We start from the raw sequence: 20,833 nt of genomic DNA, 5'->3' as shown, positions 1-20,833 counted from the left end.
TAATTTTGAGTAACATAATAATACAGATGAACTCTGATCTTTCCAAGGTTCTTACACAAAACTCACAGAGAATCTTAAGAAGATAGAGTATGGAATCAGACTCAGTGATGTGTTTCAGCAATTGTTATGTAGATGGTCCTCATTTGTTTGTAATATGTACTTATGTTCTAGATGTGGGCATATACCCACGTAGAGTATGCTTTATTCTTCTAGAAATATATATTTATAAATATATATATTTTTTTCCAACAGAAATTGAAAAGGAAAGCTGTGGGGATCCTGGAACACCATTATATGGTATCAGAGAAGGGGATGGATTTTCCAACCGGGATGTTTTACGTTTTGAGTGTCAGTTCGGATTTGAACTAATTGGAGAGAAATCTATCGTTTGCCAAGAAAACAACCAGTGGTCTGCAAACATACCAATTTGTATTTGTATGTACTGATTTTTAATATGTCTTATTATCCTACATTTTGCCTCACAAGTAATGATGTGTGTGATTAATTGCAAAGTTAGCACAATGTAATTCGTTTTAATGTTTTACTTTTGTTTGGTGGTAGATTTACTAAAGGCTTGTATCCAATAGAAATTCTAGAACTGCTAATTTTTTTTTTGTTTGTTTTCAAAATAGTTGTCATTAAGTGACTCCCCATAACATTTTATTGGAGACATTTTTTTGTAAGAAGCTGTAGATTTTATATGTATTATTTGCTTTTTATAGCTAGTATTCTAAGTTAATTTCAAGTTAGTAGTTGTTGAATTGCAGTCAAGGACATTTAAATTATTTACAGTTTTTTCCTATACATTATATATGAATATATTTTAGAACTTGAGTGTTCCTAGACATGTCTATTTACATAGATAGGTATAGTTGCCTACCAGATAGACCTTACAGAATAAGTAAAAGCACTGTTGTGATATACTTTTGTGGAAACCTACTACTTAATCTTTACACTAAAATATGAATAGACTGTATGTATTAAGAGCACAATCAGTTGCATTCATCCTTGCAACTTAATTTAATATTGCTTAACTGTAATGGTTGAATACAAAATATCATCCTGATAATAGCAAAACAACTCTTTTGTCTCTTTGAGGCTAGTTAACTTCTTGTGTTTCTGTGTGAACAAATGATAACTATCGGCCCTCTGAGTCTTTAATGTACTTCATGAGAGATCTGTTCATCTAAACAATTCATAAAGGAGAAAACAAATGGTGCTAAGTGATTAAGGACAGTTCAGCAAGGGTAAATTGAAAGGACTGCTGTGGCTTTTCAGTGAAGGAGATATGTTCTTTGTTACCTGGGAGACTGTACTTGGGAGGATGTAATTATGGAAAAGGAAATAAGTACATGCCAAAAAAAAAAAAAAAAAACCTTTCTGCTTCGCACTTGGTTATACAGAATACTGAATTACTCAACTGAGATAATAAAAGAATTTAAAGATCTCTTACAAACACTTAATAATAAAATTTCTCTCTTAAAAATATATTTTATTCTATTATCTAATTTATTTCTGTCTTTTTTGGCAGTTCCTTGCCTTTCTAATTTCACTGCACCAATGGGCACGGTTCTTTCACCTGATTATCCAGAGGGGTATGGAAATAATTTAAACTGTATCTGGACAATAATTTCAGACCCAGGGAGCCGAATCCATCTCTCCTTTAATGACTTTGACTTGGAATCTCAGTTTGACTTCCTTGCAGTCAAAGATGGTGACTCTCCAGATTCTCCCATAATAGGAACATTTACTGGTGCTGAAGTTCCTTCCCATCTTACCAGTAATGGACATATTTTGCGTCTGGAATTTCAAGCTGACCATTCAATGTCAGGACGTGGATTTAACATTACTTACAACAGTGAGTAATAATATTTATATATATAAATATATATATATATATATGTATGTATATATTTGTGTGTCTGTTTTGTTTTCAATGTATATTTTAAGAGGTATGCATAAAAAGGACATAAGAGGCATGTGTAAAAAGGACATTATGGTAATACGGGACAGCTTTAAAAAACTACATAGCTATGAGTGCCTAATTTAGATGTTTAGATTGCTTTTCAAAGGAAATGTTGCAGCTGAATATATATATGTGTATATATATACACTCAGAGTATGTGATGGAAGTGTTTAGAGGATTGACAAATTAGGTTGGTTTTAAATTGTTAAAACTAAACTTTACTAGATTCATTAACAGCACACTTTGTGCTAATGATTTTATCTTACAAAATACATGCATGTGCTAACTTACCATATACCAGCTGATGCTGTACAGAGCACTGATGGCTGTGGTCCTTGATGCTTCTTGGTCACCAAGGTCAACATGATTAGGCTTCTCTTTGATGAGATTAGTCAAACCTCAGTGGTCTTGTCTTCTTTCTTCTCAGATTTTTCCTTGCTTATTTTTGATGCTTTTAATTTATTCCCCTACCTGCCTTCCCAAAAGGGAGGTCTCTCTTTCTCCTGCTCTCCTTTGTCTTAGCAGTCATCTTTGTGTATTCAGGAGGATATTCTGCCTATCTGCAGTCCCTTGTGCTTATCCTGTCCTTTGGCAACTTTTGCTACTTGGATGCCTTGTACACGCAACTACACTTGGCATTGCCCTTTTGGTCATCACTAAATAAGTCCTGATTAATACATGTTTAACTTACATATGTAGCAGCCACAGAGAGAGAGAGGTTTATAGACTGTGATTCAGAGTAACTGCAATAACCAGTAGTTGGGCTTCTGCCTTGAGCAATATCTGAATTGTAGTTACTTGTTTCTGTCCATTGGAAGAGACACTAGTATGTCTTGTTTTACACTTTTAGTATTTTGACCATTATGCAGAGACAGAGCATTTCCCATTAAAATGGAGTTCTATGTACTTCACTCCTTTCCACTGAGAGGGGAGTGGAAAGGATGAATATAATGAAATATGTATGTATCTTCACATTGTCTACGAAGTACCACATTCTCAGAGAGCATAATAGTTGAAGATGAAATTAAATATCTTCTCTAGCAATAAATACCATTAGCGCTTATTCACCTTACTTTTTGCTAGTAAAATCTTATGTTTCTTCTGAAGTGTTATGTATAAAGGCTGGGATAAAGGAGTTGCAATTGATGAGATCATTGTATTTTCCAGCTAGAGCTGGCCCTCGTCACGTCTTCCCCCCCGCCATACACACACCCTTCTCTGACAGTAGAGGTAGCAGGATAGTTTTCTGTGACCAAAGGGTAAACAAAAGCCTGATGATATGAGTAACTGCCTCCTATATCCCATTCATGTCTTTCTCCCTAACACCTGCCAGTATGATAGTTCTGGAGGCCTACTTCGAATTTAAGTGATTTGAAGGAGAGATGAATCAACTCTTTGATATGAAGGAGAGATGTAAACCTAGGTCTCCTTAGAAGAATGTATTACTTGCTTAGCTATATGGTAAAATAATCTTTACTATTAAATCAATTCCACCACTTATCAAATCAAAAGACTCCATTAAGCCAAAGAGGCAGTGAGATTAAGTGAGTCTGGTAATTTTGAGAACCAGACTCCACATTTTCCTCTGAAGAATAGTTAATCATCAACATTATTTTCTTATTACTGCAATGACTAAGTGTTGCCTTTGGTTTTCTACTTTGCTAGTATCATGCTAGTATCATCCCCTCTACTCTGTTTTTTTTTTTTTTTTTTTTTTTTTTGTTTGTTTGTTTGTTTTAGATTGTGAATTTTTCAGAGAAGGATTTTCTTAAGACTCACCTTGAACAGTGGCTGGTTAGGAAAGAGATAAGCTGACACTAGATTACTGTGTAAACATTCATTTTCTGATATTGTCTAATATTTCTGCTCCCAGCCCTCTATCTTAGCTGCTTCATCCACAAATACTTCTCACAAATGCAGAAAGTAAGCATGAAGAAAATGTAGTATCTCTTACTTGTTTCTATAGCTACCAGTCATCATGGCAAGTTCAACTTTGAGAGCTGTGACTAGGTGTCACGCTACTGTAAATAAATATCAGGATATCTGGAGTTATTCAGTACTGTTGAAATATAAAAATAATTATAACTAAATTGAGATATGGTATCCATATTTCTTAACGGAAGTTGTAACTTTTGTTCCTTATATACCTTGTTGTTTTCTTATTTCATACCATTTTAAAATTTATAAGGATTCTGCTTTCTACCTTAAAGTTTCACTGTAATGCACTTAGTAGTGTCAAGCCTAAATCTACTAATGAAGAAAATTTTAGAAGAGAAGCTATGGCAGTCTTCTCAAGGAAAAAAAAATAGGCATATCTTTAAATGTATATTCTCCAAGCTGTCCCTTTTTGCAGATTTAGAACTAGACATAGGTTTGGTTAGAGTATAAGCACAGAAATATGGCTTTAAAAGGACATTACAGAAAACATGAAAGATACAGAAGATTAGCATGGAAAATATTTTCACCTTTTATTTTAAAATACAATGCTTCGTCAAGCAATATTAAGATTGCTGGTTTAATTTTTCTGCACCATAGAAATATAACAATCAACTAAAATCTGTTTAGGTTGATCCTTTTAAAAAAATTGTAGTGTGGTAGTCTAATTACAGTATCTTTCAATTAGTAATCACTTAAAGTATGTACTGATATTGCCAGATATTCACTGGTACAATTTTAATTTGTATAAAGAAATGACAATATCATACTAATTTTGACAGTTGTATAATGAAACAAACTTATTCTGAAAGGTTGTTTTAAAGAAGTGCTTTCTATGTTTGAATAGTTTAAAGTATTTATATTTTTGTTGTTCATGGTTATGTTTAAGATAGAATGGAAGAGTATATGTTTGTTAAACTCTTCAGTTAATACTTGCAAAAGAGAGAATAACTCCAAAAAAAAAAAAAAAAAAAAAGTCTAATCTTTCTTTAGTAAAGTCAGCTACAATTTGATAAATTATAGAAATATTCTTTCCATAATAGTTGAAGGCCAGACAAGAGGGTAGAAAATGAATTAGCATCACTTTCACTCTGTCTTGGCATTTTAAACCCAAAGTTAATTAAAAAGATCATTTTCTATTAATATTTCTACTGTGTCTTTGCCGATCTTTTTCAAAACTATCACTCTCTTTTCTGGCTTCAAGAGCACAGACAGTATGTTACAGAAAAGGTATATAATCAGTCTTTAGTAAAAAGAATGTAGGCTACTAACATAAATAACTTCATTAGTACGTTTTTCAAGTATAGTGTAGAGAAGAATAAAACTGAATTGCTAGAATATAATCTGATTTTAAAGTGTTTCTCACAGACTATTTTTATGCTATATTTTCTTTCATTCCTGCAGCTTGTAGTCTCAGATAGTTATGCATGTTCTGGTAAAACTAAACATAAATTCAAATTCAATAAAAAGTAAACTTAATTTAGATTTAAAATGTCTCATCTTTGAGTGACTTCAAATGTCAGGCTTCAGGTTTTCAGGTCTTCTGCAGACTTTGATAAAATAAAAAGATTTCTAATGAGTTAAACTTTGGGACACGTGAAAATGGATGTCCCAGAAAATGCTCTAATAACCATGGATTGGCAACTCAAAAGGCTGTGATTTTCAGCTAGACCAGATCTCTGTATCAATTTATTTTGTAGCTTGTTGTTCACTACTGCTGATGTAAAAGTGGGGAATGAGGTTGGCAGATGCTTTCCTGAGTACAGTAAAAGACAGGAACATAACTGCTTGAAATTAGGTTGATTTAAGTTGCCGTAGAATTGTATATGTGCTTCTGGCTCCTTACTTTCACTTTATACCCAAATTCAGGAGCCATTCACATTTCTGTGTGAAGGTATTTATAAACTCAAGTCATCCCTTAATCTTCCCTCTGATAAGTAAAATGCATTCCTCAATTTCAGGCATGAGCTCTGAGCCTTTTATCACATCTGTGACTCTTTCCTGAATGCTTCCCACTTCATATGCATCTTTTTTGAATTGTGGAGATCAGAACTAGGCACAGAATCCAAAAATGGCCACATAGATGCAGTGAGGTTATATAGTCTCTCTGCTTCAATCTGAGATGATTAAGGTACTGGAACCTCAAAATCAGGAGAGGCTGCGAGAGCTGGGCCTGTTCAGCCTGGAGAAGAGAAGACTGAGAGGGGCATCTGATCAACGTGTACAGGTATCTAAAGGGAGAGTGTGAAGAGGATGAGGCCAGACTGTTTTCAGTGGTGCGCAGCGATAGGACGAGAGGCAACGGGCACAAATGGAAACACAAGAAATTCTATCTGAACATAAGGCAAAGCTTTATGGTGAGGCTGACTGAGCACTGGAACAGGTTGCCCAGAGAGGTTGTGGAGTCTCCATCCTTGGTGGTATTCAAAAACCATCTGGACGCAGTCCTGGGTGACATGCTCTAGATGACCCTGCTTGGGGGGTGGTGGTGGGGTTGGACTAGATGAACTCCAAAGGTCCCTTCCAACCTCTAGCATTCTGTGAGTCTCTACTTCCTCTGTCTTTGCAGCCAGGAGTGGTGGCTGTCAGTGGTTGTTAGGAGTGAGATGTTCATGGCCTTTGGTCCTGGGCATCCCTGGAGGTTCCCCACAGGCAGGTATCCCTGACCATAGTGCCACCCACTTCAGACTGAGGTGGCCAAATGTTATGAGGTGAAGAGCATCTTCCAACTTGTTTCAATTTTAAGGGTTGGTGGACCGTTCTGAGCTGTTGCTCATTGATTAGTGCAGGGGTGCTGGGCAAATACTTTTGTATAAGTTTAGTTCTGTTATTTCTGCCAGTTATGTGTTTTTGGTTTTCTTTTCATAGCAACTGTCTAATTGTGCTTTTGCTAACAGAAGTTATGTATCTGAGAACAACATATCACAGGTGAAACTGTAGGACTTCAACATCAGCCTGATGGCTCTAGTGATATCAGCTCAGGAGGCCAAAACGTCAGGATTCCATTATTTTTATACATTTTTTTTTTATATTCTTGTTACTCTGGGGGGTATGTGCATCATGATACATTTTTGCTTGCATTCCCTCCTGTTCAACTTTTCTAACTTAAGTACTTCCCAGGATAAAGTTATTCATGCAGTGTTACACACTATGCAGAAATCCGAGTTTACATGTGACAGTACTGAATTTGTGTATTAGTTATTTGCATGACTTTTAGCAACCCAATCATTCACAATTATTCCTATCAAGTATCTCTTAATAATTTGATATTCTCTTAGCTTTTGTTTCCTCTGTAGTATTGTCCTCAGAAAAAGGTTGTATTTATTTCAAAGCCATTGCTAGATTTATCAGTTAAAACTGCAGGGCAATCTACCAAAACAATTATGTGAGCCAGTGGACCTCTTCAGAGCAGACTTCAGACCAGATAGGTTATGGTTAGCTTGATTCTTGCCTTCATATCTCCTGAGATTGTTGCAGTTCCTCCTGTTCGCTTTTTTCTTTTTCTTTTCTTTCTTTCTTTTTAGTGAAAAATTCAGGTTTTAGCGTCCTTCTGAGTTAATATTAGAACTGAAAGTACTTCACCCTGTGCTATGATTACACTGTCTGGCTTTTTTCCAGATATTACTTAAACTGAGAGTGCAATCATGGTAGTGATTTCTTCCACCCAAGAAAGCTGGATCTCCTCTTTTCATTTAATATAGTATGAGGACCCTTTCCACAGTTTCTTGGCTTATTGTTGATGTGTAAAATATTAAGGATATATACCTACATACTTTTTCTTTCTATTTAAGGAATATATATAAATGATATTACAGATCTAACATGAAGCTTTTCAGAAGTGGTAGGCAGACTGAATTTTGCTCATGAAGTGCTTGGCTTCCCAGTCTGGGATGAGAGAGGGCTCACTGCTGAGAAGGGTCATCCTTTGCTCTTACCTTCAGTAGCCATCCTCTACATCTTCTGCAGGATCAAAAGTGCTCTGCTCTGAACTCCTGGGCTCAAATACAGAGCAATGGACCTGTTTTGCACTCTCAGTAAACTGGTGTCACATGCAAGCTATATCTCACATCACTTTTTTCTATAAATATCTATATTTATAAATAGTACTATTGAAAATAAATCTATCTCTATGTTGTCTGAAGCTAGTAATAGAAACAGGCATTAAATCCCATCACTGAAAATGAGGACTATACATAGAATATTGAAAAGTGTTTGTAATTCCTGTGAAAAAGTGTGCAGTTGCACCATTTTTGAATGCCATACTCCAGCGAGGCAGGCAACCATTCAATATAAGCATTGTTTTAGTCTCAAAGATACATAGTTTTATCTAAGTCAAAATGTATGTATATTAATGCATTCAGTTTTCTACTTTATTGTAGTTCTTCTACTTCTGTAATACAGCTTCAGAGAAATCTCGTTACTAAGTTAAAATTCTTTTTTTTTTTAATAAAATAAGCCACTATACTAATAGAACTTCAAAATATGCAAAATGATATAACTGGAGTTAATTATTGTCTTGTTGCATATATACTGTATTAATAGTTTATAGTAAAAAAAAATGATGGCTTTTATATACAGATTGCTTGAAAAGGAAGAAGGCTGTTTATTAATTTCAAAAGTATTTTGAGTTGAAAACCGTATGATGATTTGTATTCTTGTCAGAAAAGTGTACCAGTCATGTAACATGCAAATTCTTCTCATATAGAATATTTATATAACTAATATTCTTAAGAAATGTAAGAATAGATGTATTAACAATAAAAAATTAAACATTTCCATTTTCTATTTGATATTAACATGCTTGGAAGTTCTTCATTTTTTTTTCTGGAAAGGTTATTTTACCAGCAGAATCAGTGTGCGAGTATCTACTGAAATTTGAAAATGCAAACACTTGCACAATGCAGGATGCAATCAAAACATATGAAAGCAAACTAATATGATTCAGGTGTCAGATTTCAATTAAATAGTAAATTGAATAGTCTGCACTATAAATAAAACCAAATGATTTCCCCTTCTAAAGTAAGTTCTAAGAAATAATTTTTTTCTCTATGAATAATATTTTAATTTGGAAGATTTCATAGAGAAGCTTGGATATATTTTGTATAGCAGACGTATTATTAAGACTGCAGAATAATAGTACAAAAATTATCTTTTCATGCATCCTTCAAATGTATGCATGTTTATAAGAAATAATTTACAATCATCAGAAATGAGGAAGGTGATCTTGTGCCAATGATATCTGTTCTCATTGAGAAATCACTACTTTTTATTTTTTAACTAAAATATATATACAGTCTTTTCTGGATAAAAAAATAAATTATACCTAATGAATGCAGACATTTTAAAGATATTACTAGTATCTATGATTTTGCTCACTTCTGGTAGGTAGATAGGCTGGTCTGTTCTGCCAGTGTACAGTCTATTCTGTAGTGATAGACATGGACTGTCTTTACTTTCGCATCCAGATATGATAGTCTGTACAGATATAGGGAAACTGCCTTTTTTTTTTTTTTTTTTTTCATCTGCTTCATAGATAAACTTGAAATTATGGAAGGATTTGTATTTACTAGGAATTTCTTTGACTGTAGTGATAACTGTATGGTTGAAATTTCAGATTTTCTTCCTTTCTCCACTGTCACGCAAGTATAACTGTTCAGGGATTCTCAGTTCAGGAAGCAAAACAAGCTATGGCAATATCAGGCACAGTGAAATTAGTATGGCTCTGATGGATGTGACAGTGAATTAAAAATACAAGAGACAAGTAAAACTATTAAAGTACAGATGCCAGCACTGCTCCTCTGACGGAATGTTGTAACTTTGGGTGGGATGGGCTGTTGGAAGGGTGACTTAGTCCTCACTGAAATTCAGTCAGCCCCTTAGGTGTCCTAACTAAGATTTATGCTGGCACAGCTTTATCATATTTTAAGCAATTTTTTGTATTTGTGTACATTTTATCATCTTGGCTGGACTTTTGTCTTTATTACTTCATAATGTAAATAATGTATTTTTTACTAGATAAATGCATTCCTAAAAATATCAACTTACTTGCAAGAGTTGTAACATTTCTCCTCTCCTCTTTGTTTTTTTTTTTTTTTTTCTTTTTTTTCATATCCAAAGCATTTGGACATAACGAGTGTCCTGATCCTGGAGTACCAATTAATGCTCGGCGTTTTGGTGATAACTTTCAATTGGGGAGCTCAATTTCGGTTATCTGTGAGGAAGGATTTATTAAAACACAGGGAACTGAAACAATTACTTGCATGTTAATGGATGGAAAAGTAATGTGGAGTGGACCTATTCCAAAGTGTGGAGGTATGTATAGTATTTCTTTTTGATTCAAGATAGGTGACTTGTTTAAATTGTCACCAAATGAAATTCAGACTTGTGCAAATGGATAGCACAAAGCCTTTGCAATACCTAGTTCTTAATAAAGTGGTCTAATGCTGCATGAGATGACGTTAGTCCTGTCTGCAGGTGGGGATTTCTCTTGTAAGTGTTTTATGGGCAGAAAAAGAATGTGGACTAACTTGGCATACACATCAGTGATGCAAATACTGCTGTATAACTGCTCTACCAATGGAAGCAAACTCTGAACATTAGGCCAGTAATGGGAACAGCTTATGTTGTTCATACTTTCAGATAGCACTGATTTGGTGCTGGTGGTAGTACAGTTTCCCAAAGACACTTGAAAGGATCACTCTTGCCTTTTTTCTTTTGAAAGCACACATTTGTCCTGTTTGAGAGCTGTTTAGAGTAACGAGCTACCATGTTAGCAGTACACCAACAAGATTCATCTCCATGTTTTTGAAGTCCAGTCCAGATAGTGTCCTGACTGGCCTTGTTGATACATAGGAGAAAGAAATAGCCAAGAAGAAAGTCATTCCGTTTTTTACTGAGTCTTATTTTAGTATATTGAAGTTTCTGTTCCTCAGCTTATGTATTTAAATCTCTAAATCCTTTTCAATTTTTCACTGTTCTAAACAATCATGAAGTCTATTCTTCATTTTTTATTCTTTTCAATTCTTTTCCCCCAGTTTCATTCAAAAGGATTTTTTTTTAATGTAACTGTAGACTCCCAGCTTCGGACAGAAGGAGGTCTTAGCTTAGCTTTGCAATATAATGAATCTTGTTTCTTTTCATCATTTGGGTAGCATTGTATGCATAAATATTTACTGAAAAAACAGTATTTTGAAACATTGTGATGCAGCTTTCTCTTTCCCCAAAGCAAGACTTTCTACCTTCTATCTAAGAGGGTACTTACATAATTCTAGTCCTCAGAAACTTTGAGTGTCTTCTAGAATTAAATAGATAAATGGCTTGACAATCTTATTTTTTTCCATATCTGTAGGAGGAATACATTGATTAGTTTATAGATCACGTATTTATTCAGTGTATTTTTGCATCTGACTATTGCTAGAGTAGAATTAACTGCCTATCCCTTTTTTTGCTGTAAATGATGTCCCTGACCTATTCATTAAGAAGTCAGTTTAAGGCTATCTATTGACTTTACTTGCAACTGGATCAAGTCAGTATTAAACCTACATGCAACAGTAATTTTCCTCTGTCCTGACTCCATCTGTGCGGGAGTCAAGTTATATCTTCATCTTCAGAAGATATCCTAACAGAGATTTAATTTGCTTTGGAAGTGAATATTGAAGTTTTCTGGCAATAAGGCAAATGCTTTTAGAAACTTGTGTTTAGAAATAAATGACAGTTGTTGCATTCAGCTAGGTAGCAAATCCATAAGGTATATAACAGCATTCCTTCATATACTTCATTCACTTAAGCTTTTTATTCAATAATAGAAGAAAACATTAAGCAAATATAAAAATCAGTGTCTGCAGACAGATGCAGATGATATAAATAAATACTTGTATGTCTCTGATGAGCCTGAAAAGCAAATCTAGAATGCTTATCAATCACTTTACAAAATAAATTTCAGGGGAAAAGTAGCTAGCTTGATAACATCAGCTCTGTAAGAACTTTGAAGTTTGGTGAAATCCAGGGTCATCTAATGAATTTGTGTAGAAAGGTATCATAAAACTAAACATAAGTATTTATATTAGTCCCTGAAGGCTCAGATTCTGGGAAGCTCAGCAAGTTTCATTTGGATTGAATCAAATCCTTAATTAGCAATTAAGTAAAGGAGCTTAGGATAACGATAAATCTATTGTGCATTTATAGTTCTATAGGACAATGTATTTACGCTAATATTTATCAGAACTAAGAAAGTATTTAAAGTATGTTACTTCTAACTGGAGGAATTATATATATCTAAGTTGCCATATAGCTTACCTGATTAATAATTATACCAATTTTAAAGTTCAAATTCTTCCCTAGGTTTGTGTACATATGAACAAATCCCATTCTTGGCACGTATCCAAGCCATGTGCAAGAGAGAAGATTAATGTGGCAAAGATCCTTAGTTTATTCCTGATACCAATTCACTCAATACCAGGGCACCCGTTACTAATGCCTTCTACTGGCATAACAATCACAGCTTGCAGCTTGGAAGCTCTGCTCACTACTGCCTTCTACTTCTCAGTGGTGTTAAGTTCTGCTCTCCAGAGTACAGTGCCCTCACCCCAGTGGTGGATATGAGATGTCCAGAAGATTTTGAAGAAATAAGGCTATAATAGATTAAATATTTATTGCTTGACTCCCCTGAAAACTATAAATTACCCTTTATTCTGCAAGAATCTCCTTCTGAATTAATATAAGACTGATAACCTTCTCAAGCTGACCTGCAGAGTCCACATATTAATTCAGTTCAATTCTTATTTTTATAGCGCATACAGGAAAAGTGGGTTAGTTTTAACTAGACTTTCTCTAGAATAAGGTATATACAAAGTGTACTGTAGTGTTGAGAACTCTTCGAAAAATAGTGTGTCTTTGCTCTCAGTCTAGACTGCATTGGTGCTAATCTATTACTCAAAGGATGTTAATGGGAAGAAGAGTAATGTAAACAGTTTTAGTTTGCAGTATATTTTGTTTGATCTACCACTGTCATCAAAAGGTGCTACCTACCTCTTCATGGCTGGCACCTTGGGGAAGCAAAGAATTCTGCTTTTGCCTGCTTGCTTGTATATGGCAGTGATCTGCGTGGTGCTTGTGCTCTTCTTCACCTCATGTGGAATATGTATAAATGGATGTGAATAAAAATATTTTGTGACAGAAAATCATTTTTCTTGTAAAATTTGAATTGATTAGCCAATATATTTTGTTGGTTTTGTTTTCTATAGAAAAGTCATCATTTCCTGAAAATAAAAATAAATTGTAGACCGTTCATCATTGAGTCCGTGGTCACCAGTTTAAGAGCATGCTCCGTGTAATGCTCTCAACTCAGCCTTTAAGTTTTGCTTTGTTGACCATCTTGAAAGCCATGACATTTGTTGTAGAGTACTTGTATACGTAACATATGGCCTACATTGCACAGGTGTCTAGATTATAATCCAAGTCACTAAATAAGGCTTTAGATATTTATGTTTCTCCTCACCTGTCTTACCTGTCTTATGGTCTTACCACCTTACCAGATTCTTCTAACATTATCAGACCTCATATTTTCAGCAAAGAAAGCTTGATGAGATATCTTCACGAGGTCACAGGTATTGCACATTCATGCAAGTTTCAGCAACTGGGAAAAGCTTTTTATGTATTGCTATTCTCAGCTCCCTCTTTTGTTCTTTGGATTCTGAGTAATTCATTTTATTTTTTAAGAAGAAGACCTTATTAAATCTCTCTATGTGCAACATTTTTTACTGAAATAGCTTGATTCACTCAAGGACACCAGTTTGCAAGAACTTCAGTGAGTGGAAAAGTTTTGTTTAGAGTCAAGTACTCGACAAATTAATTTGACCCAGGAATAAATAATTACAGTTAGTTAATGTAACACTGCAGCCTGAGGAAAACATATTTTATTTTTCTAGAGGAAAACGTATTCAGAGATCAGTTGCTTTTCTGTCTTGTCTCTTGCAGAGCAAAGAGATGTTCATTTGGCATATTTGTGTATGTAGGTATATTTATGTATAATCATGCATATGCTGTAATGTATATGTAGAAAGATGTGTTTTTGTCAATGCTTATACATAGGTTGAATAACATAGGTTCAATCTGCCATATTGAATATACATTAAATTCATAAACTGTCCTAGACATTTTAAATTGCCAGAAAAACATTATGATTTTTGTAATTTTTTAAAAACATTAGTACTTCTAATGATAAAATCACTGTATTTCTTACATGTCCAGAATTTGAAATAATTCTATGAATTTATTTCTATATTTAGGGAATATCTGTCTCCACTGAAAAAAAAAACCTAAAACTGCCACCAGCATTAAAGCACTCCCACAATCTCTTCCTCACACCTCCGTACCACTGAAGATGATCTCACCTAAGTCTGATAGGCGTGCACTTAACTTCACCTACTCAGATTTAGTGGGTTTGCATGCATGCATGGAATTAAGAACCTGCACAGAGTTTTTCAAGACTGAAGCTTAAAGTATCTGTCCTTCAGAAGTATTGGTTTCAGGGTTCTTAGCCTTCCCACACGTGAGATGACGTTAGCTTTGGGATGGACTAGTGCTCTCTGTAGCCAAATTCAGCGTGAGGCAAAAATGCTCACTCCTTCTGAGAATCTCTCTCTGCCCTATGACTGTTTGTCTTGTCACTGGTCGGCTAGTGAGAACTTCCTTCATTCTGTACTAGATTCTTTTCAACTATTTAAAAAGAACTGTTATCAAAGGAAAGTACTTGATCACTATAATGCCTACCACTGTAGAGATTACTCCTGCAATTAATGTGCCATTAAGCCATTGCAAAACTTCAGACACCATTACAAACTACACCATTTTGAACTATGTTTTCATTCAATTTGTCTAACTCATATTTACTCACTTACTCTGAGAGAAATGCTACATACTATTTCTGATATCTGTATGTATATATTACAGTATATAATATAAATATTTATTACATTTGCAAAATGCTTTAAAAATATCAGCTAATTTTGTAAGAATGGTAAGTATGTCTTTTCCATGAATGAGGAATTTGAGTTGCCAACATGGCAAGCAGAATGTGTGTGGTCACACCGTGGAACCATGTCAAAGGTAAAATAAGTAAAATAAGTTTCTAACTTGATGCTCAATTAAAATTTCTCTATGTATTTTTCTAATCTCTATACTCACAAATAGAAACAAGAGTAACAACAGTTTTTAAATATTTCATTTTACTGTACATCCTTTATTATAGGAAAGAGGATTGTACCATAAGAGTGCAGTTTAATAGCTCTTGCCAGCACTTATGGAACATAGTTTATTTTATCTTTTTAAAATTTTAATTCAGCTCTCTCCATCTAATTCCTAGCCATGTACAGCTTATGTCAGCTTTGAGGCGTTACTGCATCTTGCAATTGGATTTTTTCGGTGTATTCAGTATGGATGTCTTATACTGAAAGTAATAATTAAGAATTGCAAATGATAAGTCTGTGCTGTAAATTATATATTTTTGTTTCATTTTTAGCTCCATGTGGTGGGCATTTTTCATCTCCCAGTGGAGTAATCCTCTCTCCAGGCTGGCCAGGGTATTATAAAGACTCCTTGAATTGTGAGTGGGTGATAGAAGCTGAACCAGGACACTCTATCAAAATTACATTTGAAAGGTCTTGACTAATGTTTTTCTTACTTAATATTGTTTAGTTTATACCCAGAAGCAGGAGTTTATTAGCTGTATCATAAAATTAATTTGCACGTTGTCTGAAATGAAGCAATTGTATCAGTGAATAGGACTTTGCAAAACACCTTAGTGCCTTCAAAGCATAAATTTTATCTTCAATGTAATTTCTAATTCTGATGCGCTGAAAAGCTGTTGAACTTCATATGCTTTTACATATGTTTGAGCCTGTCTACCCCAGTTAACATTTTTGTCTGTTTTTAAGGTTTATTGTTTAATTTACAGATAACTGTGCTGCTGTGAGGAATTATGCAGATATTCTCAAACATTTTTTTTTTGTTTGTTTTACATGTATTTTGGCATATGGCCTCTTGTGTTTTAATTGGTTTCTGAAATGCTAATCCTGAAACAAGATTCCCATGAGTTTAAAGGTCTGCCTGCATGGATTGTCTGTACCAGTAATAGAACCTACAAGTTGTATTTATATACAACATCACAAGAAGAAGCCATTTTCTTAGTAGCAATGTTGTATTTAGTTAGAAAGATCTGAAGGAAGTATGTGAGTGGATTTCATATATTATTTATCTCCCAATCTACTTAAAGTGTAACATAATTACCTTTTCATAAAAAAGAAAGGAAAAGAAAGAAGAATCTAATTTTGTATTTCAGCCCTTTTTTAGCCAGAGGAGCTAGTACTGTATTTCATTTTGATCATACGTATTTGTCATTTTTTAAATGCTTAAAATTTTAAATTATTTTATCCTTTCCTTAAACATAGTGGGTGAGATCTTGAACTCTGAACTAAATGCACGCAGGTTTTTATCCATTGTGAATATTTAACTGAGGTCAGCTGCTCTGTTTTTGTGAAAGGAATGTGTGCTCTCTGGGGGAAATTCTCATTTATATGCACTGCAGCATTCAATTTTGTCTATGTTACTGCCTGTTACTTCCTGGCCCTTTCTAATTGCAAGGATCCAAGTGTGTTGAGGATCTTAAAGTGCTGATGTTAGCAAGACACGGGCATTTCATTTAAGCTCCTTAAAAGAAGGCAAAATATAAAATTTAATTAAAAAATGCCGTATGGTCTATTTTCAAGTATATATACTATATACTATATATATAGTATAGTCTTCTTGTTATTTGTTACATAGTTAATTGTTAGATTGCTAATAAGTTAGATGATGATCCAGAACACAAAGAACCTGTGATATTTGAAGTTAGAGTGCACAAATATCATGAAAGTATCTTTAGTTGCTGTTTTGACTACTCCTGGTCACAGTCAATCTGAAGAGAAAATGTTGCTTCATGTTAATATAATTCAAAAGTTGCTTTTCTTCATGATATACAATTTATCATTTTTTCTTAGCAAAGTACTTTTGTAAGCTTCTTCTAGTACTATAGTTTACACTATATTAATATGATGATATGATATTATATAGGATCAGTAGACATGTAATACAGATACTTTAAATCTATTTCCCATGGTTAGCATCAAAGTAGTCTTCTGTTTTCACTAATGTTGTACGTTAACTTAAAATGAAAACTTTACCAATTACTGACAATTAAAATACAAAAGAGAAGTGAATAATTTCTTCCTGTACAAATCCAGCAAACTCATATTAGTTCAAAATTGAGAGATTATTAATAATTGTAAATCATAAAAAATAAAAATTTTGGAAACTTCTGTTTAATTCATGTCTGTGAAAAGAAAATAAATTATGAGATCATTCCAAATAATTAATTTTTAATTCAACATTTCATTTTGAACCACAGTTTTGATCTGAAAAGTATCTTCAAACTGAGAAACATTTGCTTTTTTCCTCCCAAATTTTAAATCAGCTGCATTTCCTTCCCTTGTGCCTGAGCTTCATTAAATCTGGCCCTTCCCTGCATATTTTGTGTATTAACATCTGTTCCTAAAATTACACAATATTTATTATTCCTGTAACAAAAACAAGTAAGAACTAGATGTGTTCTCTTCAACTGACAGAAAGAACTCTTGTTTATAAAGTAATCTCATTATCACATTTTTTCTTTCCATCTTTTTCTATCACTGCTCATTCTTAACACTCTTGTCACTTGCCATAAGTTGGACTGATATGCCTGCTGGTGAGATGCAGCAAGGTGAATACAGAGAGGCCCTATTTACATATAGATGTGTTTAGGTATTTCTATGCGTGAATATGTGTAAAATTTATCTATATGTATTCTTACACATATGCTTAGATATACAGTTATCTTAATATAAAAAAAGGTTGCTACATAAACTTGGTAGTGAAATAAAGATTTCAGTAAATACCAAAATAAAAACATTCTGCAAAATATTAGCACAATGTTTTCTGAGTTAAAAAAAAAACCCTTAAATTCACAGTCTGAAAAATGTGTGTAGTAGCTTCTCTTGAAAGACTCATTCTAGTCTGACTGCCCTTGTTCCACTCTCTCTACTTGGGAAACTTCAGCTGGCTTTTCTCAAGATAGAAAGTAAATTTTGTTAAAATATGCATCTTTAAAATTACAATCAGATTGCTTTCTCTTTTGATTTAAAAAAACTTTAAACTCGTTTCCATTTGTTGAACTTCATGAGGTTCCCCTCTGCCCATCACTCTAGCCTGCTGAGATCTCTGTGAATGGCAGCACAAGCCTCTGCTGTATCAGCCACTCTTCCCAGTCTTGCTTGAGGATGTACTCTGCCCCATCATCCAGGTCATTAATAAATCGGATAAAGAGTATTGGGCTCAGTGTTGACCCTTTGGGCACACCACTAGATACTGGCCTCCAACTAGACTTTGTGTTACTAATTGTGACTAATTAGCACCACTGCACTCTGTGATTCAGCAAGTTTTCAATCCACCTCATCTGCCTGCTCATCCTGTCTGCATTTCATCAGCTTGCCTATGAGGATGTTATGGGAGACAGTGTTGAAAGCCTTTCTTGAAGTCAAGTAACATCAATTATGACCATCCACTGCTCTCCCCTCACCTGTCAGGCCAATCATTCCATCATGGAAGGCTATCAGGTTGGTTAAACATGATTTCCCTTTGGTGAATCCAGGCTGACTACTCCCAATTACCTTCTTGTCCTTCATGTGCCTGGAAATGGTATCCAGGATTAGCTGTTCCATCACCTTTCCAGGGACTGAGGTGAGACTGACTGGCCTGTAGTACTCTGAGTCCTCCTTCTTGCCCTTTGTGAAGACTGGAGTGACATTTGTTTTCTTCCAGTCCTCAGGCACTTCTCCTGATGATCACCATGACCTTTCAGAGATGATTGAGAGTGGCCTTGCAATGACATCAGCGACCTCCCTCAGCACTCGTGGGTGATCCCATCCTAATGGGCTTGTGGGTGTTAGTTGAGTTAAGTGATCTCTAAGCTCATCTTCCTCGACCAAAGGAAAGTCTTTCTTTCTCCCAAGTCTCCAGGGCTTGGGGTTCCTGAGGGCTGGTCTTAGCAGTAGAAGTTGAGGCTAAGAAGGCATTGAATACCTCTGCCTTTTCTGAGCCTCTGTCCTCAAAAAGTAACAATGAGAAAGGCTATTTCCAGCCTTTCTATGTACAAATACTGAGAATTCCAATTTATATATGTAGTTATTTGAAATATATTTTTCTGGCTCTGTCAAGGAAAAACATTTTTTGTACATGTCTGGAACCTTTAAATTCCTTCTTTTTGGATTTTTTGGAACAGTTAATACAGGTTTCCTGCAGAATGCTATCTTTGTATTACTTTTCAGTTTATCACTAGCACAGTAATTTCCATTCACTTTGAATCTCCCATCTTTCTACACCTTCTCCTGTATAACATTGCATGTGGGCAAACTATTGCATTTGATGTCTGGGTGGTGAAGTATTTCTGTTGTGTGCAACCAGTGACTTAGTATAAAAGAAAAAAATCAGATCTGCAGACAAAGCTAATGTATTAGTCTGAGTACTTCCAGGATTTCCCTGTGAATTTGCTCATATTTTGCTTACTGTGAATGAGCAGTCTGAAGGTTTTAGTCCTGTTATATAGTTATAACTATCTGTTGGAATTTTCTTTTCTTTCTTTCTTTCTTATCTTTTTTTTTTTTTTTTTTTAAGGCAGCACAGGCTGAATTGAAATAGTAGAAGGGAGAAGTGTGAGTGTCATTCTTTATTGTAATAGGTTGTTTATCATGAAGCCTAATTATGAGTATTTAAATGCTAGGGATGTTAATCATCGAACTGCTGATTGGAGTACTAGTCACATTTGAGTAATGAGAACATGCTGTGAGGTGGGGAGCTCAGCTCGTGTCCTAACACTGCGTTGGGTTGATAGGCTGTCTCTTAGAAGCAAAGATGTGTGCTCTAATTAAAATTACTACATCTGTACAAACAAGATAAAAAAAAATTGCTGTCCCCTCCAGTGGTAAAGTTTGTTTCACTCCTGTCTGGTTGATTGAATGTTTGTGCATCCTCTGCGAAAATGGGCCACACAGAGTAAAGACACCATCCAGATTAATTTAAAAATAGTGGCTAATTAAGAAGGGAAGAATGTTACTCTGTCAAGACCACAAATAATTTCTTACTCATTTTCCTAATCAATCCATAATGCACCAGAGGCTAGCCAGGTAATATGTAAATTATCAAATAGCCAGGCTGATTATCACGTGGAAGGAGATTCAGTGAGAAAATGATACGAGCATGACTGTGCAAACTAAATTTAAATTGATCATTTTTCTGAGACAAAGTACTAAACAAAGACATAATACGTAATCCCTTCTTCACAGCTCTTTCAGCCCCTCTCTTCAGCCCCTTATAGTGTCCTGCTGCTAATTATTTCTTCCAGTGCTGGACGAGTTTCTCAGTAATCCATCGGAGAGTGCATTAAAGCAGTGTGATTGATGTAAGAGCTGTCAGAGCAAGAGAGAGAGAGGAAACACTCAGACAAAAGCAGATGCCAGACAGTTTGGGCTTACTGATACCGTGTAAAACCAGAAGAGCAAGGAGGTATCTAGCAGCACTGTCACACGCTGCTTTTGCCTGATAAAGACAGCACAGATGCTTTCTGCCCTTTGCAGAGCTTTCTAAATACATTCTTTTTTTCCTTTTTTTTTCTTTTTTCCTTTTTTTATTGTTTGTTTTTTTTTTGTTTTGCTACTACTTCTACCAGTAGTTTGGACCAAACAAGTTCCTCAGCTGGAGCAAGTTTTTGGAGTCTCAGAAAAGGGTTAAATAATTACACGCTTGCTTATAGATTTTAAGGGTAAACATTCAGAGTAGGATTCTTCGGTAATATAAAATACTTTCATG

General features: G+C 34.7%; 1 protein-coding gene across 3 annotated transcripts in view; it reads left to right on the top strand.

Moving 5' to 3' along the window:
* Window positions 1-20,833, top strand: part of CSMD3 (CUB and Sushi multiple domains 3) — a 683,676-nt gene that overhangs the window by 399,797 nt on the left and 263,046 nt on the right. For all 3 annotated transcript variants that reach the window (XM_062568389.1, XM_062568388.1, XM_062568387.1), the window contains 4 exons: window positions 253-435; window positions 1,532-1,858; window positions 10,019-10,213; window positions 15,420-15,558. In XM_062568389.1, the coding sequence (XP_062424373.1) occupies window positions 253-435; window positions 1,532-1,858; window positions 10,019-10,213; window positions 15,420-15,558 (844 nt within the window). The remainder of the gene's footprint in view (window positions 1-252; window positions 436-1,531; window positions 1,859-10,018; window positions 10,214-15,419; window positions 15,559-20,833) is intronic.

Source organism: Rhea pennata, chromosome 2 (genome assembly GCF_028389875.1).
Source record: "Rhea pennata isolate bPtePen1 chromosome 2, bPtePen1.pri, whole genome shotgun sequence".
Classification (NCBI taxonomy): Eukaryota; Metazoa; Chordata; class Aves; order Rheiformes; family Rheidae; genus Rhea; species Rhea pennata.
The sequence above is the reverse complement of the archived record's forward strand: the minus strand, read 5'-3'. Positions and strand labels throughout refer to the sequence as shown.